General features: G+C 45.4%; 1 protein-coding gene across 2 annotated transcripts in view; it reads right to left on the bottom strand.

Moving 5' to 3' along the window:
- The window catches only part of LOC134337441 (procathepsin L-like), a 37,902-nt gene that overhangs the window by 8,102 nt on the left and 11,742 nt on the right, over positions 1–18,058 (bottom strand). Inside the window, exons 2-6 of one of the 2 annotated variants that reach the window (XM_063032444.1) lie at positions 13,921–14,062; positions 9,669–9,791; positions 8,605–8,757; positions 4,537–4,761; positions 1,173–1,338 (exon numbers count right to left, since the gene is read on the bottom strand). In XM_063032444.1, the coding sequence (XP_062888514.1) occupies positions 1,173–1,338; positions 4,537–4,761; positions 8,605–8,757; positions 9,669–9,791; positions 13,921–14,052 (799 nt within the window). In that variant the 5' untranslated portion in view covers positions 14,053–14,062. The remainder of the gene's footprint in view (positions 1–1,172; positions 1,339–4,536; positions 4,762–8,604; positions 8,758–9,668; positions 9,792–13,920; positions 14,063–18,058) is intronic. The other variant, XM_063032445.1, reaches the window with a different exon arrangement.

The raw sequence follows: 18,058 nt of genomic DNA, 5'->3' as shown, positions 1-18,058 counted from the left end.
GGGTTGGAATGTTACATTGCACTTGTACAAAACATTGGTGAAGCTGCACTTCAAGTACCATGTGCAGTTTGGTTACTCTGTCATAGGAAAGATGTCATTAAGCTGCAAAGAGCACAAAGAAGATTTACGAGAATGTTTCCAGGATTCCAGGGCCTGAGTTATAGGAAAAAGTTGAACAGACTATGACTCTGTTGCTTGGAGCGCAGGAAAGTGAGGGTACACTGTGAAGGTGTATAAAATCATGAGGGACACAAGACAAGGTGAAAACACACAATCTATTTCTCAGAAAAAGGAAATCAAACACTAGATGGTAGATGTTTAACCTGAGAGTATCCAAGGGCCAATTTCACATAGTGTGGTGCATATAGGAAACAAGTTTCCAGAGGAAGTGGTTGACGCCTGTACAATGCAACATTTAAAGAACACTAGGACAGGTCCATGATAGGATAGGTTTAGAGCAGGGGTACACAACCTTTTTATGCCATGGACCAATACCATTAACCTAAAAGTCCACGGACCGCGTTGGGAACCCCTGGTTTAGACAAAGATGGGCCAAATGAAGGCAAATATGACCAGCTTAGATGGGTATCAACAAATTGGTTCAAAGGGCCTATTTCTCGACTGTATTATTCTGGGACTCCAATTTAAATGAGCTATCTCCTTCCAATCATATTATTATTAACAATATTTGTTCCTTGTTGATTCTCCAAATATCCCAAAATTATTCCAGAAATGACTGCTTTTAAGGTTCATATTTCATCTGGGAAATCTACACAAATAATGACCCTCAAATTAAAATCCAAATTGCGACATTGGAAACCAATTTAAATATGTTAATGGGGGGGGGCCATCTCTCCACAGCAATTTGCTGAATATGACAGTTTTGAGGTGAATTCTTCACGTGCAAGTCTTAAGACCTCTTTGTTTGACTTTCTTGTGGGTTAATATCAAAGCCAATAATTCTAACATGTTACAGTATCAGATATGAAATATCATTATACAGAATAGTCAGTACTTGGCACATATTTGCAACAGGACAAATGGTTTTCTTCAAGTTCTATAATCTGTGACAACGTTGTCCTTGAATGCTGATTTTCAAGGGAGATACAGTAAAGTCATCTATCATACGTGAGCAACTCCCGCTGGCATCTAATCTGCCTACAGGGCATTACCTGAATGGTAGAACATAAAGGACTGATGTGTGGCATCAACTGCAACCGAAACCGGTCCAACTTGTGCCACGGCTTGAGCTAGAGCTTGTTCGTTACCTTGCGAAACAAAATAGTAATTGGAACATCTGGAAGCTTTGAATTCGACTTCATAAGCACAGGTACCCTCCTGTTTAGAAAAACAAAATATGCTGTAAATACAATGTTATCATCATACAGCCCAAAGGAATGACCAATGAAGGTATTCTGTAAATTCAGTGATATTCCAGAGAAATGAAGTGTACTTAAACTTTTAAAAAAAAAGTACCAGAAGAATTCCAATCCAATAAACTCCACAAACTACATTGCACTTTCATTCAGTGTTGAACTCACTGATGTCAGTCTCACTCATTTCCGTACCACTGCACTCAAGGGCCAGTGCAATTCTTTACTGTGACTTTAATTAATTTCCCAGTCCTGTCCTCTTCATTCAAGATTGTTTAATGTTATTTCCAGTACACAAATGTAAAGGAGAATAAAATAATTGTTCCTCTGACACTGATGCAACACATAAAAAACACAAGGTAATGAACACTAATAGAAAACCCAATAAATATAAATACACACGATAGCTTAAACAGATTGTAAAGAATGCCCATAAAGTATTGCTGGGCACAGGAGTGTCTGTACATTAGGTAACTCTGACAGGTAATGATAAAGTAGTGGTGGTGGGATGGGTTAGTGGGTTGGAGTGTTGATCAGCCTCACTGCTTGGGGAAAGTAACTGTTTTTGAATCTGCTGGTCCTGGCATGGATGCTATGTAGCCTCCTCCCTGATGGGAGTGGGATACAGTCCATGAGTGGGATGGGTGGCATTCTCCATGATGTTGCTGCCTTTTATCCAGCACTTTTCCGTATATATTCCTTGATGGTGTGCAGGCTGGTGCTGGTGATGCGTTGAGCACTTTTAACAACCCTGTTGTAGAGCTTTCCTGTCCAGCACAGTGCAGTTTCTGTACCATACATTGATTTAGCATGGCAGGATGCTCTCTGCTACACATTTGGGGGCTGTATGAGTGTAGACTTGCATAGTCCAGCTCTCTAAGCCCCCTCAGAAAGAAGAGGTAGGTGTTGGTGAGCTTTCTCGATCGTGTAGAACATGCTCTGGACCATGAGAGGTTGTGTGAGGTGTGCACTCTCAGGAGTTTGACACTGCTTGCAGTTTCCACATCTGTGCCACTGATGTGCAGGGGGGAGTGAGTGGTGCCAGTTCTCCTGAGGTCGATAACCCATCCCCTTTGTCTGATTGACATTGAGGAAAAGGTTATTTGCCTGGCATCAGACCTTGAGGAAAGGGATCAATGTTTACTTAACCCTTCCTGTTTATTTACATGCAGAACCTATTATATTTGCATATAAATTGCTAAATTACTCTTAAACTCCATCTGTTTGCTAATCAATTTCAGTTGTCCTTGGCTAGTTTCTAAAAAGTACCCAATTCTCTGGCCTACCACTAATCTTTGCAGCATTTTAAGTCTTTATTTTTCATTGATACCATCTTTAACTTCCTTAGTTATTCATCCTTATCATATGGCTTTCCTTCTTAACAGAACATATTTCTGCTGAGATTTACAAATTATCTCCTTAAATATCTGCCTCTACTGATCTGGTGTCTTACCCTTTAATCTATTTTCCAGTAAACTTTAGTCACCTCTTGTCTTTGCCTTTGAATTATTTCAGTCTTCAGTCCCAGCGTCATAATCAAACAATTTGAAATTCTGAATATGGTCACTTTTCTGGAAGTTGCTTTTCACCATGAAGTTATTACAGTAACCCTGTCTCATTACAAAGTTCTAGGTCAAAACTAGCTTGCTCTTTGGTTGATTTCTCAATGTTGCCAAGAGCCTATTCTGAATATACCCTGTGAACTCATTCTCAAGACTACCCTTGTCAATTCAATTTGTCCAATCTATATAAAAATTTTAATCACCCATAATTATTGCAGCATCTTTTCTACAAATACCCCATAACTGTCCCATAGTTTAGCTACTGTTAGAAAGCTGATACAAGTCTCCCATCAGTGACTAATTACCCCTACTGCTCTTTGCCTCCACCTGATTCCACACCCTGTGTTCTGAGTCAATGCTGTTCCTCACCACAACAGTAATCTCATTCTTTATTGTCCAAGCTACTCGACCAGCTTTCCATTTCTTTGGAAGTTTCTCATATGCCAAAATATTCAGTTCCCAGCCTTGGTCAATTTTCAACCTTATCTCCTTAATGCGGCAGGATCAAACCCATTTATTCTTATTTGTACCTTCATCTCATCCATCTTGTAATGAATGCTGTGTATATTCAGATAAAGCGCCATTAGTTCTATCCACACATTTCCTTACTTTGACTCTACATTCACTCCCCTTCTGAATATGTTCTAGTTATCGTTACCTGTTATTTACAAACACTCATTCCTGAGTCTCCAGCAGCTGATCTTTATGGTCTCTTCCTCCTTCATGTTCTGATTCCCTCCACATTCAAGGCAGTTTAAATCCTCCTCATACTAGCAACCTTGACCCACACCAATACCCCAAGGTCCCAGACCTGTTGAGGTGGCTTGTAGAAGTCCCAATTCCTCATAAATCTGAAGCACATCAGCACCACTTACACACACACACACACACACACACACACACACACACACACACTCTTTCTCTCCAGCCCAGAGATGACCATCTTTAAGTTTCCACTTTTTAACCTTTTCCCTAGCTCACTAACCTCTGCCTGCCGAGCCTCATCCCTCTGCCTATCGTCATATGAAGAAAACCTGTGGCTGTTTTCTTTCCTGTATATATTCAATCACATCCTTCACCAGGGAGGCAACACACTTTCCAGAGTTTTGTCTTCAGCTACTGAGACGCCTGCCCTCCCCCCTACTTTCACTCTGTCACAATTTCACCATCACTATTGTCTCACTCTTCTGCCTCTCCTCCTATGTAACTGAGTTCCTTGAGCAGTCCAACTCCTGGATCTGGCTGCTCCCCTGAAGAACCAATTCGTGAGAGGGAGAAGGACGCAGGGGGCTAATTCACTACCTGCTTGCTCTTTCTGGCAGTATGGTGGCCACTGCCTTCCCTTTCTGCCTCCTCACACTCGTGTTAAAGTGTGACCGCATCTCCAAATCTCTAAATTGTGCTCTGGAGCCCATAAGGCCACTATCAGAAAATAGGAGCATGGACTGGATTTGAACCCTGGTACAGATGACAAAGCACAGTAATGACGGAACATAGTCTTTACACTTTTCCTGAATCTGCATCAAATATATGCACCAGTTTAAAAAAGAACATCACTGAATATCACCATGATTAATGTAGCTGTGAAGAAGATTACTCACCCTCCCAGTATAGGGGTATCCAACCTCAGAGTCAATTCCATTATTTTTGTGTACATACAAAAAGGCATTTTCCATCCATCCACCACGACATCCTGCATTCCCCTGTTCCCATGAACAATCGACCAGGTTCTGCTCACTGAGGGAGACGAGTTTTTTTGTCCTCTTAAAGGTCTGTCCCTCCAATGCTCCAACTGCACTGAATGCCCAGCAGGATCCACAGCTGCCCTAAGGGGGAACAATAACAAATAGAGCTGAACTTTAGCAAGTAATATTGCCTTTGCCAAATGTGAAAAGTGCACTGTCAGTTATCTCAATGCCATTGAGTCCCAGTTGTAAAATGTTCACATCGAGCACTGTAACTGATCAAGTTTCAGTTAAGGAGTAGGCCTTTCCAACCGGTGAATAACACTTGGCCTAAGCCACTAACGTACGAGTTCCTTCTACCTCCATCTCCAAGCTCTCCCTGGACACAACAAAAGAGGGGAAGAATGATGTTTCAACTTGTAAATCTCTTCTAATGGTATCTAATAAACATCTACAGATGTAGAATGTAGAATGGAAAGCATTATGGCCTAGTATGGAAACTCCAATGGCTAGGAACATAGAGGAGTGGACTTGGCCAATTACATCACAGACAACTCCACTATGCAGGCCTGCCCGCTTCTCCATACCTCAATCAGGCAGGAGGTACAGGAGCCTGAAAGTTCCCACCTCAGGATTGAACAACAGCTTCTTCCCCACTGCCATCAAAATTCTTGAATCAGATATGTCAGCTGATTGAGTGGTGTCGCCGTAACAACCTTGCACTCAATGCCAGTAAGAATAAAGAATTGATTGTGGGCTTCAGAAAGGGTAAGACAAGCAAACACACGCCAGTCCTCATCGGAGGATCAGAAGTGGAAAAGGTGAGCAATTTCTGGGTATCATTCCAACACCCAATCAGTGGTGAGAGGAGGTTCGTCTCAGGTCAGCGGCGTTTGTTTAAAAGGGGAGCTTCGCGGGTGTTCCGTGTCATCTCAGCAGCTCTATCAGTGGTGTGGCGCAGTGCAGAGAAGAGTAAATAAATGTACAGAAGAGACAAGCAGAGCGGCCATTGTTGGAAGTAGGCCAGTGGTGAGAGTGGAAGTTTCAGGCCTGGGCTCAAAGGTGGGTTCAGCTCAGAAGTGGTGTTGGCTCTGGATAAGTTTTCCAGGTAAGTTTCTGTTAAGCTTCCCTTTTGTCTTACTATGTCAGGGGTACTTAGTGTAGTTTTAGTGGCTATTGTGTGTTCTTCATGCTGGATGTTGGAGGGCCTGGGAAACCCAGAGTCTCCCAGGGAACTAAATCTGTGTGAAGTGCATCTGGCTGCAACTCCTTGAAGACCGTCTTAGGATCTGGAGTAACAGCTAGACGACCTTCGGCTTGTACAGGACAACGAGATCATCGATTGGAGTGACAGTGAAGTAGTCACCCCCAAGTTGCAGGAGGCGGTTAGCTGGGTGCCTGTCAGGAGAAGGGATGGAAAGGTGAATAATCAGTTAGCACAGATCACCCCTGTGGCCATTCCCCCCAATAATAAATATACAGTTTTGGATACTGTTCTGGGGGATGTCTTCTCTGGGGGATGTCTTCCCAGGGGAATGCCACAGAGACCTGGTTACTGGTACTGAGCAGAAGGGAAAGATGGAGAAGAGGGGAGTGGGAGTGGTAGTGATACAGATCTCATTAGTCAGACGAACAGATAGAAGATTCTATGGACATGAATGGGACACCTGGATGGCAGGTTGCTTCCCAGGTGCCAGGGTCAGGGATGTCTCAGATTGCGTCCGCAGCATTTTGAAGGGAAAGGGACAGCAGCCAGATATCATGGTACATATTAGTACCAGTGGCATAGGAAGGAGAAGCAAAGCGGTCCTTAAGAGAGAGCTAGACAGCAATCTGAGAAGCAGGACCTCCAGGGTAGTAATTTCTGAATCGCTACCTGTGCCATGCACCAGTGAGGGTAGCATCGGAACGATTTGTGAAGAGAATGAAATTACATCTGCCGAGGACCTGTTGTGCCAGCAGGCGAATTGGAGGGGATCCAAGTCACTTCTCAGGCAGGAGTTGATATGCTTCATCACCAGCCTCTCGAAACTCCTCGTCACTGCGAATGCAAGTGCTACAGGATGACGATCGTTGAGGCAGGTTATGACGTTCCTTTGGGCACTGCCGTAATTGAAACTTTCATAAAGCAGACTGCCGAGTCGAGAGGTTAAAGATCTCAGTGAACACTCCAGCCAGTTGATCAGGTCTTTAGTTCTCAGGCATGTGCAGACAAATGGGGTTAGTTAGATTGATATCATGGTCAGCACACACATGATGGGCTGAAAGTCCTGTTCCTGTGCTGTACTTTTCTAGCCTGAAGTCCCACACCACCAGGTTAAAGAACAACTACTTCCCTTCAACCATTAATTTCTTGAACCACTGGGTAAACCCAAATAACCGTTTCATTTAAGCAAGATTATTACCAGTCTGATCATTTTGCACTAAAATTGACTTTCTGTTCTACTCATGTTATTTCTTGTAAAACTGGTGTTTATTTGTTTGTTTTTCTTGTGAATGATGCTGATGTGATGTTACATGCCTGTGTTGCTGCTGTAAGTAAGTTTTCATTGTAATTGTGCATTTAAAATTAAACTCAGCTTTGACCTTGACTATGTTCTATGTACAGTGTCAACCCTTGTGAGAGATTATCCTGCTGCTACTCACTGTTTGACCTCCAAGAGGACCACAGCCTAGGTGCAGGGTTTGTGTGGCTCAATGACAAAGAAAGCTATGCTGGCTGGAGTCAGGGCTTGATGCTTTGGCTCTTTGTAGGGTCATCCATGCCAAACAGGTCAGAATAAGAGTGGTCCACCAGTCCTCCAGGTTCGGGGGTTCAGCTCAGGGCTAACAGCCTGACTGGTCAAAGAGAACTGTTAGGGAAGTAGTAATGAAGAACCCTTCGACATCTGAGTGCGATGGGACTCCTCAGTCTCCACCCAGGACTTGCGTGACTCACAGTAGTGAAAACAGAGAGGAAGCTACTGACACGATGAAGGAAGCCCCGAACATTGTCAGAGATGGAGGACCTTTATTGCTGCCCTAAACGCCAGCAGCATAACAGGCAGTATAAGACCATAAGACATAGAAGCAGAATTAAGCCATCTGGCCCATCAAGTCTACTCTGCCATTAAATCATGGCTGATCCTTTATTTTTCTCCTCCTCAACCCCAGTTCCCAGCCTTCCTCCCGTAACCTTTGATGCCATGTCCAATTAAGGACCTATCAATCTCTGCCTTAAATACACCCAACAACCTGGCCTCCACGGCTGCACGTGGCAACAAATTCCACAAATTCACCACCCTTTGGCTAAAGAAATTTCTCCACATCTCCGTTTTGAAAGGGCGCCCCTCTATCCTGAAGCTGTACCTTCTTGTCCTAGACTCCCCCACCATGGGAAACATGCTTTCCACATCTACTCTGCCTAGGTCTTTCAACATTCGAAAGGTTTCAATGAGATTCCCCCCCATCCTTCTGAATTCCAGTGAGTATAGACCCAGAGCCATCAAATATTCCTCGTACGATAACCTTCCTTCCTGGAACCATCCTTGTGAACCTCCTCTGGACCCTCTCCAATGCCAGCACATCTATTCTAAGATGAGGGGCCCAAAACTGTTCACAATACTCAAGGTGAGACCTCATCAGTGCCTTGTAAAGACTCAGCATCACATACTTACTGTGGTATTCTAAATAGGTTGGTAAGTACTCACAGTTTGAAGCCCTCTGACACCATAAATCACTGAAGAAACTGATAGTTTTGTCAGGAAGAAAACAATGGGATGAAATTACTATTGGGCGCTAACCCATTTATCATCCCACCAAACTGACTCAAGTAAAATAAAACTGGGGGTGGGTTAAAATTGGTTCCTGATTCCCTGGGGCCTGAGTCTAATCCCAGCCTCACTGGATCTACCCAGATGAATACACTCCAGCACCACCTCTACCAGTGCTGTTCAAATAAGGAAGTTTTCCCCTAACTTTTCTCTTTAGGCAAAACTCTTTTACCTGATTTTTCACAGGAGTGACATATCCTTTTTCACGCCAGTCAATTTCCTGTGGAATCTCAACTGATTCCCGAAACTTTAAAAGGTGCTCTGTTGAGTTCCTGGATTTGGGCAGACGGAAGCCATTCATAAGCTTGTTGAACTCCTCCAGGGTCTGAAAGGTAAGTGAGTGAGCATCAAACAAAAGAAGGATAAATCAAAGAACTTCCAAAATACAGAAAATTAGCCACAAGATGCCCTCCATTTTCAACAACCTGAAACATCGACCGCAAATGCTACTCAACCCGCTAAGTTTGTCCGACAGATTGTTTGTTGCTCTAATTTCAACATCTACAGTCTCTTGTGTCACAATATATTCCTTCATATACAATTTCACTTGTTAGCCACAGCTGAGCGACCCACTCTATTCTATGTGCCTCAGTAATTAAAACTCACTGGAATTCATCCACTTGCTCCTTAAATGTACATAACTGCTGATCTGCCGTTAACTCAATGATTAATGTTTCTCAGTCTCATAGCCAGCCTGGATCCTGATTTTAAAATCCACCAAATCACGTTCTGTTTTAGTAAGGAATTCTATCATGTTATGGTCTTTCCTCTCCAAAGGCTTTGCACAAACAGATCACTAATGAATTCTTTACTGAAGTGCAAAATGGCCTGCTCACCAATTGATTCCTCAACAGACTAGTCCAGAAAGCCACCTCAATTAATATCATTGCTCTTTTTGATGGTGTATTTCCTCCCTGCCCCCCGCCCCCCCCCCCCGCAAGAGGACAGTATTATTCTTTGACCCTTTTGTGCTTGGTTGCATGTAGCAACCATCCCAAGTAAAATCAATCTGTTCTCACCTCTCCGGATCTTAAAAGTCAGCTTTAGGAAACAACACTCAGTCAACAGATGCGGATAGTCAAAACTTAACTTCATCAAGTTGTCACCAGGCTTGACAATATTCTCAAAAACCACTTGCATGCCACTGTGTAGTAGCACAGGAGCCCATTCATTCATATTACCCAACTCTAAGCCTCAGTTCAAATGTTTTCTTCACATTAAGGACTTCTCACTTACCAGGTCTCCAAAATGGTTCATCTTAAGATCATAGGTGTGTTTTCCCTTCATGTATTCCAGGTTGTGATATTCAATAAACCTGAAGTTTTTCTCCCACACCATTCTCCGAACAATTTCTTCTTCCTGAAGGACAATAAAGAAACAGAGTTCTGCTGATGAAGCAACATCTCTTGGGGAGCTTTCTGTACTTGGAGATAAGAATATGCTTGTCACTTCCACAGATCATCATCGTCACCCAACAATACAGCGTCATGCATTATGCCTTGTAAGTTTTCAGTTATTCCTGGACCTCATTCATGAAAAGGTTTGATAATATTTAGAGATACAGTACAGTAACAGGGCCTTCTGGTCCTATAAGCCCATGGCACCTAATTACACCCAACTGACCCATCTGTTCACCTTCAGACTGCAAGAGGAAACCCACGCAGTCACAGGGATAATGAACAAACTCCTTACAGACAGCAGTGGAAGTTGAATCCAGTCGCTGGCATTGTAAAGCATTGTGCCACACCCTCTTTCCCTTTGTGGAAAAAATATTCTAACCAAAGGATACAAGTTTTCCATGAATACTCATCATTCTTCACTTTTAGAAATCTAGGACTAGGCGTCACTATTCAAGAATAAGCTATCACTCGAAAAGGATTCAGATTAATTTATTTATCACGTGGACATTGAAGCATACAGTGAAATGCGTCATTTGCTTTGACAACCAACACACCCTGAGGATGTGCTGTGAGCAGCCAGCAAGTGTTGCCCACAAAACTTCAGCAGCACAACACGAGCAACAACTATACAGAACAACAAAACAAAACAACAACCCCCTTTCCTCCTTTCTGCACACACACACGCAGACAGACACAGACAACCTACAGTCTCTGGCCCAGACTTGCAGACATCGGGCCTCCAACTTCCGGACGTGCCACTGGGCCTCTGACTCAGGCTCACAGGGGATAGCCGAGACAAACCTTTTGAGACTGCTTGGAACCCTCTTCCTCAATGGGCAGTGGAAGCAGAGCTTGATAGACCCATTATGAATGTGTAGGATGAAATGTCACCTCAAGGTTGAGGTTACTCAGATCCGCCCTGATCTCACTAAATGGCAGCGCAAATGAGAGGGCCAAGTGGCCCACTCCTGCTCCCAATTCATCGGTTTCTTTGCACTAACCTTTACAAAGCAGGGCATGAAAAGATGGTTGTTTGAGCAATAATCCATGCAGACCTGCAAGATGGTGATGGGGCTTGAATTAAGGGTGCAATTTAACACTGACAAACCTAACTGAAAAACTTCCATCTCCAGACAGTGATGAGGTCAGGCTTTGGTATCTTCGCATATCCAGGGAAGGGATAGGAATGCACCCTACAAAAATGGATGAAGGCTGGCAGAGTCCTTGGTGTGGTGTGGTGCAGTGCGGTGGAACCAGCACATCTCTAAAGAATAGTGTGTAACTCGTGCAAACTGCATTCTGGGCAGGAAGCTGCCATTTGACAAACAACCATTGTTCCTACGAATGTGTTAGAGGGCTGCTCAGGTATCGAATCAAACCCAAACACAAATCCAGTAAACCCAAAGGAATTTTTTTTATATTTGATACTTGATCTTAGCTTGACCCTTATGGTCAGGTTCCATCAGGCTGGGATGGAGTAGCTCCTCCACCAGTTATACATCTGGAGACCCACTGATTGGTTCAGTTCCAGCTGCCTTTGTGTTCTCTCCCCAAGCCCACCAGTACATGGAGCCCCCGACTCGGGACAGGCCATACACACTCCCCCCTCTGCTCGGGACAGGCCATACACACTCCCCCCCCTTACTCGGGACAGGCTATACACACTCCCCCCTCTGCTCGGGACAGGCCATGCACACTCCCCCCCTTACTCGGGACAGGCTATACACACTCCCCCCTCTGCTCGGGACAGGCCATGCACACTGCCCCCCCCAACTCGGGACAGGCCATACACACTCCCCCCCCCTACTCGGGACAGGCCATACACACTCCCCCCCCCCCTTTCGGGACAGGCCATGCACACTGCCCCCTCTACTCAGGACAGGCCATACACACTCCCCCCCACCCCGCTCGGGACAGGCCATGCACACTGCCCCCTCTACTCAGGACAGGCCATACATACTCCCCCCTCTACTCGGGACAGGCCATACACACTCCCCCCCCCCAACTCGGGACAGGCCATGCACACTGCCCCCTCTACTCAGGACAGGCCATACACACTCCCCCCTCTACTCGGGACAGGCCATACACACTCCCCCCTCTACTCGGGACAGGCCATACACATTCCCCCCACTGCTCGGGACAGGCCATACACACTCCCCCCCCTACTCGGGACAGGTCATACACACTCCCCCCTCTACTCGGGACAGGCCATACACACTCCACCCCCTCTACTCAGGACAGGCCATACACACCCCCCTCTACTCGGGACAGGCCATACACATTCCCCCCACTGCTCGAGACAGGCCATACACACTCCCCCCTCTACTCAGGACAGGCCATACATACTCCCCCCTCTACTTGGGACAGGCCATACATACTCCCCCCTCTACTTGGGACAGGCCATACACACTCCCCCCTCTACTCGGGACAGGCCATACACACTCCACCCCCCCCCTACTCAGGACAGGCCATACACACTCCCCCCTCTACTCGGGACAGGCCATACACACTCCCCCCTCTACTCGGGACAGGCCATATACATTCCCCCCCACTGCTCGGGACAGGCCATACACACCCCCCGCCCCCCCCCCCCGTTCGGGACAGGCCATGTACACTGCCCCCTCTACTCGGGACAGGCCATACACACTCCACTCCCCCTACTCAGGACAGGCCATACACACTCCCCCCACTCCCCCCGGCTCAGAGCAGGCCATACACACTGCCCCCCTGAGTCAAATGAGAGCACTTTTTTTTTAATTTATAAGGAACACCCAACACAACAACTGATCATTTTTTTCAAAGTCGGATCAGGCAGGCTCTCACACACCAATGAGGATCAGCTAGCAAGGTTTCAGGGTGAGCTGCTGTCTGCAGAGCAAGGTTGTACTGTAGCCTAAACTCTTCAGGCCACAGGTCCCAGAGATGGTCATTGGACTACTATAGCCACAGGCATCGAGATACATTGAAAACTGTGTGCCATCTATACAGATGGAGTCGAAAGGTGAAAGACCAGCCAGGTAGAACCAAATATCCTACTTCTGCCTCTGTTTCATAAGGTTCTTACATTTAGTACTGCTGCATACCCAGGCCCTGGAATCACTAGTAACACACAAAATGCTAGAAGAACTCAGCTGGTTAGGGTTGTGGAGGGAAATAAGCAGTTTATGTTTCAGGCCAAGAGCCTTAATCAAGAGTCACCAAGTCTGTAGGATACTGTGTACTTTATATACTTCTGTGTCATACAAAGTTGAAGTTACTTTAGATCTGACCAGTCATCTCCCAGATGCCTTACTCTTTTCTCATGACTCTGTGTGACGGAATTTAGGGGTCACCGAGGCTCTGTAGATTGCGGTATCATTCTCAGACCTTCTCACATGGGCTGACAGGTTCACGGTGCCACGATGCCAGAGGTGGCTACTGCAGGGTGACACCCCAACTTCTCTGCCGGGCGATAAGAAGATCCACAGCAATATTCTGCAGAACATCAGGCTGGTTTTCCTGTATTGCTGATACCTACCCAGCCCCACCCACAAATTAGTGTCTGGAGCAAAGATATTTGTTCCCAGGTCTTGCTGGCAATTTCCTATTTGCGCTCTGCTGGTCAACAGTATTTGCTACCTGGTTAACATGACACACAAGGAGGCCATTCAGCCCACGTGGGCCCTTGCTAGATCCCAACAAAAGTAATCACATTGGTCCCACCCTCTCTCCTTATTCACACTGTAGCCCTCTATCTTATTCTCCCTCACAAACCCATCTCTCCCTTTGACTCTTCTGTCTCTTGCCTGCACAATGGGAGAATTCATAGCGGCCAATTGCCCTGCCATCCAGCGTGATGCCAGAAAATGGGAAGAAACTGAAGCACCAACGAAAGTCCATGCAGTCACGGAGAGAACATGCACGCCCTGCATGTATGACACCCAAGGTCAGGCTCAAACCCTGGTCACTGGAGTACGGCATGAAGAATTTCGCAATGCCAGAGGTTCTGAAAGGTGCTATGGAAATGCAAGTTTTAACAGTTCATTTGGATTGACAGTCAATCTACCTACTGAAGCACACAAAGTGTGGCTGCTGCTTCATGGCCTCACCTCTGTATACTGCTTCTCGTGCAACAGCTTCCACTTCTCCCAGTCCTCATTCAGCGCTGGATCAATCGAGGAGGCGGCAACCACTGCCAGAAGCACTGCAAGCAAGGTCACCGAAAGGAGAATGGCCTTCATGATAGCTCACCTGATAACGGAAAAACACAACACAATTCACTTTTGCTGTTCTCTCAAAGCTCCCCATTCCTGGAAACGCGGCTCTGTCAACAGGAAGAACAGCCGACAGTTGCTGGTTCACACACTGGAATTCATGGTTTATTAATATGCAGTCACACTCCCTCCCTCCCGGTTAGAAAGTCTGCAAGCAGTGGATGTCTGATGTTGGGCGGTTTCCCGTCAGCGAAATCTGTGCAGCTCGACAATGGCCCTCTCTCTTCCTGGGATCGTGAACACAATGCCACCGAGGCACAATCAGGTGTAATTACCATCTCAGAGAAGCAACACTAAAGCAAATCAAATGAACCAAAGACCAACATCTCAATCTTAACCATACTTACAGCACAGAAATGGGTCCTTCAGCCCACCAACCCTGCACCAACCCATTTACATTAATCCTACACTAATCCCATTTTATACTCCCCTCAGACACATGTTGGAAATCTTCAGCAACACACACACACACACACACACACACACACACACACACACACAATGCTGAAGGAACTCGGCAAGTTGGGCAGCATCTATCGACTTCTAGGGCCGAGACCCTTCATCAGGACTGGAAAGGAAGGGGTAAGAAACGAGAAGCTGCTGACTGCCCTGCTCAGTTCCTCCAGCATTTGTGTTTTGCCAGTGATTCTCATCCTTGATGAAGGATTTCTGCCAAAAATGTTGACAGTTTATTCCCTCTACAGGGGATTGCCAACTGACGGGTTCTGCCATTCACCTAGATACTTGTGGTAATGTGCGGTAACCAATTAATCTGTCAACTGACAAGGAATTGGGATGCAAGAGGAAACCAGAGGACCTGAAGGAAACCCACGTGGCCACAGAGCGAACATGCAGACTCCATACAGATAACACAACAGGTCACGTTGTGGTGAGTGTGTGGAATGGGCTGCCGGTGACGGTGGTGGAGGCAGGTACGACAGGGTCTTTTAAGAGACTCCTGGATAGGCACATGGAGCTTAGAAAAATAGAGGGCTATGGGTAACTCTCGGTAATTTCTAAGGTGAGCACATGTTCTGCACAGCATTGTGGGCTGAAGGGCCTGTATTGTGCTGTAGTTTTTCTATGTTTCTATGACAAAACCTGTGTTGGAGCTATAAAGAAACAGTTCTACTAGCTGTGCTACTGTTTCATTTAGCCCCAAAACAGCCATTCCTCAGGACAGTCTCCTTTTCAACTGTTCCATCAGTGATCATCTTTCTGTCATAAGGTCAGAAGTGGGAATGTTCACCAACGATTGTACAATGGTCAGTGCATTAGCAACGCGGCTAATAAAGTAACCTACAGTATGTCTGTACAAACCAACATTCAGGCATGGCTGCTAAGAGGCAAACAGCATCCACACCGCAAAAATGCCAAGGAATGGCACTTGCTGACTTGCCCCATTTTGAACTGTATTGGTCATAATATTTGGAAATGGCTATCTGTTAACTGGCTCAGAAATCTTAAACTAGGAAACTAGATGTACTGGTACAAGTAACAAGATAACTGGGAAATAAGTACAACAGGTCATTATTGGCAATAATGACGGATCTTCTCATTGATCCGCTGCTTCATAATCCAGTTGGCACCAAGGTACAAGGCTTAAGTCACAACAGAGAAGCAATGCACATTTTCACTACCCTGGCCCATTCTCCCCTTGTGAGACCAGCTTTGGAAGATTGCAATCCCACGACCTAGGGTTGGGGCTAAATGACCATTACTTAGTGAAGAAAGGGTGAAATTGGGTGATTTGGAAGGAGACAAAACAGCAGCATTTGAGGATTTGGGAGGTAAAAGACCACACTTGCACTTTTTACTTGGAGGATTGGGCTTAAGGGTGAGGTGAGAGTGTAGCTATGGATTTCAACTTGAGGTGATACATTTTGGACAACTATCGGGAGTAGGACCTATACAGTGAATGGCAGGGCAATAACAAGTGTTGTGGAACAGAGGGACCTGAGAGTACAAGGGCACAGTTCGCTGAGAGTGGCCACACAAGTAAACATGGTGGTGAAGGAGGCATTTAGCATGCCGGCATTCATCAGGCAGGGCATCAAGTTCAGGAGCAGGGACGTTATGTTGCAGTGAAACAAGTTGTTGGTGAGATCACCCCTGTGGTACTGTGTATAGTTTTGGCCATCTTGTTTTTGGCAAGATATCATCAAGCTGGAGAGGGTGTATTAGATACTTACAAGGATTCTTCCTGTATTAGAGGGCCTGATTATAAGAAGAGGTTGGTCAAGCTGGATCTTCATTCCTTGGAGCACAGGAGAATGAGAGGTGGCCTTACATAACTTTATAAAACCATGAAAGGTATGGATAAAGTGAATGGCCATTGTCTTCTTCCAAGGACTGGGGAGAACTAGACAGCAAAACAAGCTGGCACAGATACAAGGGAAGAGATTTGAAAGAGACCCAAGAGGTAACTTCTTTGCAGAGGGTAATGAGTACCTGGACTGTGCTGCTGGGGGATGTTGCAATATTTAAGAGACATTTGCATAGGTACATGGCAGGGAAGGGCCACTGGGACGAGTAGGGAGGATGCTATGGTTGGCACGTTTCAGTGGGGTTGAAGGACCTGATGGTGTTCTGTAGTGCTCTTTATGTCATTAGGGGTGGGAGATAATAAATACAAGAGGCACAAGGTATGGGTATTTTGTTTACATTGCAGGACTTACAGGTCAGTATTCTGGAAATCAGCTGACTCTCATGGGAGTGGCCAATGGTAAGCGTCCCAGAACATTGAACACCACCCCCCATCCCACACCAAGTTCACACAGCATAATATCATCCTACACAGGATACCTCCTGCCCAAGAAGGGTGAAGTCAAATTCCTGAGTTAATAATGATCCATTGGGTATTACAGTGCTTCACATAAGCAACCAGAGAAAAGAAATGATTGCATGATTCTGAGGAGTAACTATATTGTACAATTTACTTTTTAAGTCAGAAATAATTGGTAAATATATTTGTTTAAGATAAAATCTTGTAGCCATAAAATGAAGGCAGTAAGGAAGATGCAAACTAGGTCATGGAGGTCAAGATGAAAATGTTTTCATACACAAGATATAGACTGTGCCAACGTACTCAGCAATCAACAGATAAGGACTGGTTTCAGCGGGCTGGGACAGATGCACCACTATCATCCCTCCACCCAGTGCATAAGGAACAGATAAAGATCCAAAGTTGTGAGAATGTGCTGGTGGCCTGATGAGAAAAGGTGCTTTTTATCTGATGGTTTACACATGAAATACTGTTGTTGGTTAGTAAAAATTAGACAATTTGAGGACCTCAGTACTAGATAAAGTGCTAGGATCTATTAGGAAGGGTATGATGGAAGATAATCATAGGCTTGGGCAGTATCAACGTAGATGTACGGACATTGTCAATGAAGTTTTTTTTCTTGTTTATTTTCAGGATCTGGTTGTCACTGGCAGGGCCAATATTTGTGGCCAACCCCAAACACCCTTGAGAAGGTGATGGTGAACTACCTTCTTGAACTGCTGCAATCTTCCTTTAGAAGAAACTCCCAAACTCTACAGAATTCTTGGCAGTAAAGGATCGGGAATGTCTTCCCAGTTAAGAAGGTGCATGTGACTTGGAGGGGAACTTGCAGGTTGTCCATGTGCCCTGCTGCCCTTGTGCTTCTGGGTGTTAGAGATCATGGTGCCTGGGCCAATCACTGGAGTGCATTTTGTAGATGGTCTGCACTGCAGCCATTGTGTACCACTGACAGAGAGAATGGATGTTTAGGTTCATTGAAGGATCACCAATCAATATGGCTGCTTTGTTCTCAATGATGCCAAGTTCCTTGAGGGTCATTAGTGCTGCACATCAGGCATGTGGAGAACATTCCATCACTCACATTGTAGATGACGGAATGGTATTGGTGATGGGTTGGAGTTGGTTCTTACCTAGCATTCCATTATCAGGCCATGTCTGAATGTTGTCTTGGAATTGCTCAATGCAGAA

This window comes from Mobula hypostoma, chromosome 24 (assembly GCF_963921235.1).
Source record: "Mobula hypostoma chromosome 24, sMobHyp1.1, whole genome shotgun sequence".
Lineage (NCBI taxonomy): Eukaryota > Metazoa > Chordata > Chondrichthyes > Myliobatiformes > Myliobatidae > Mobula > Mobula hypostoma.
Note: the sequence above shows the minus strand (reverse complement) of the source record. Positions and strands in the feature narration are given on the sequence as shown.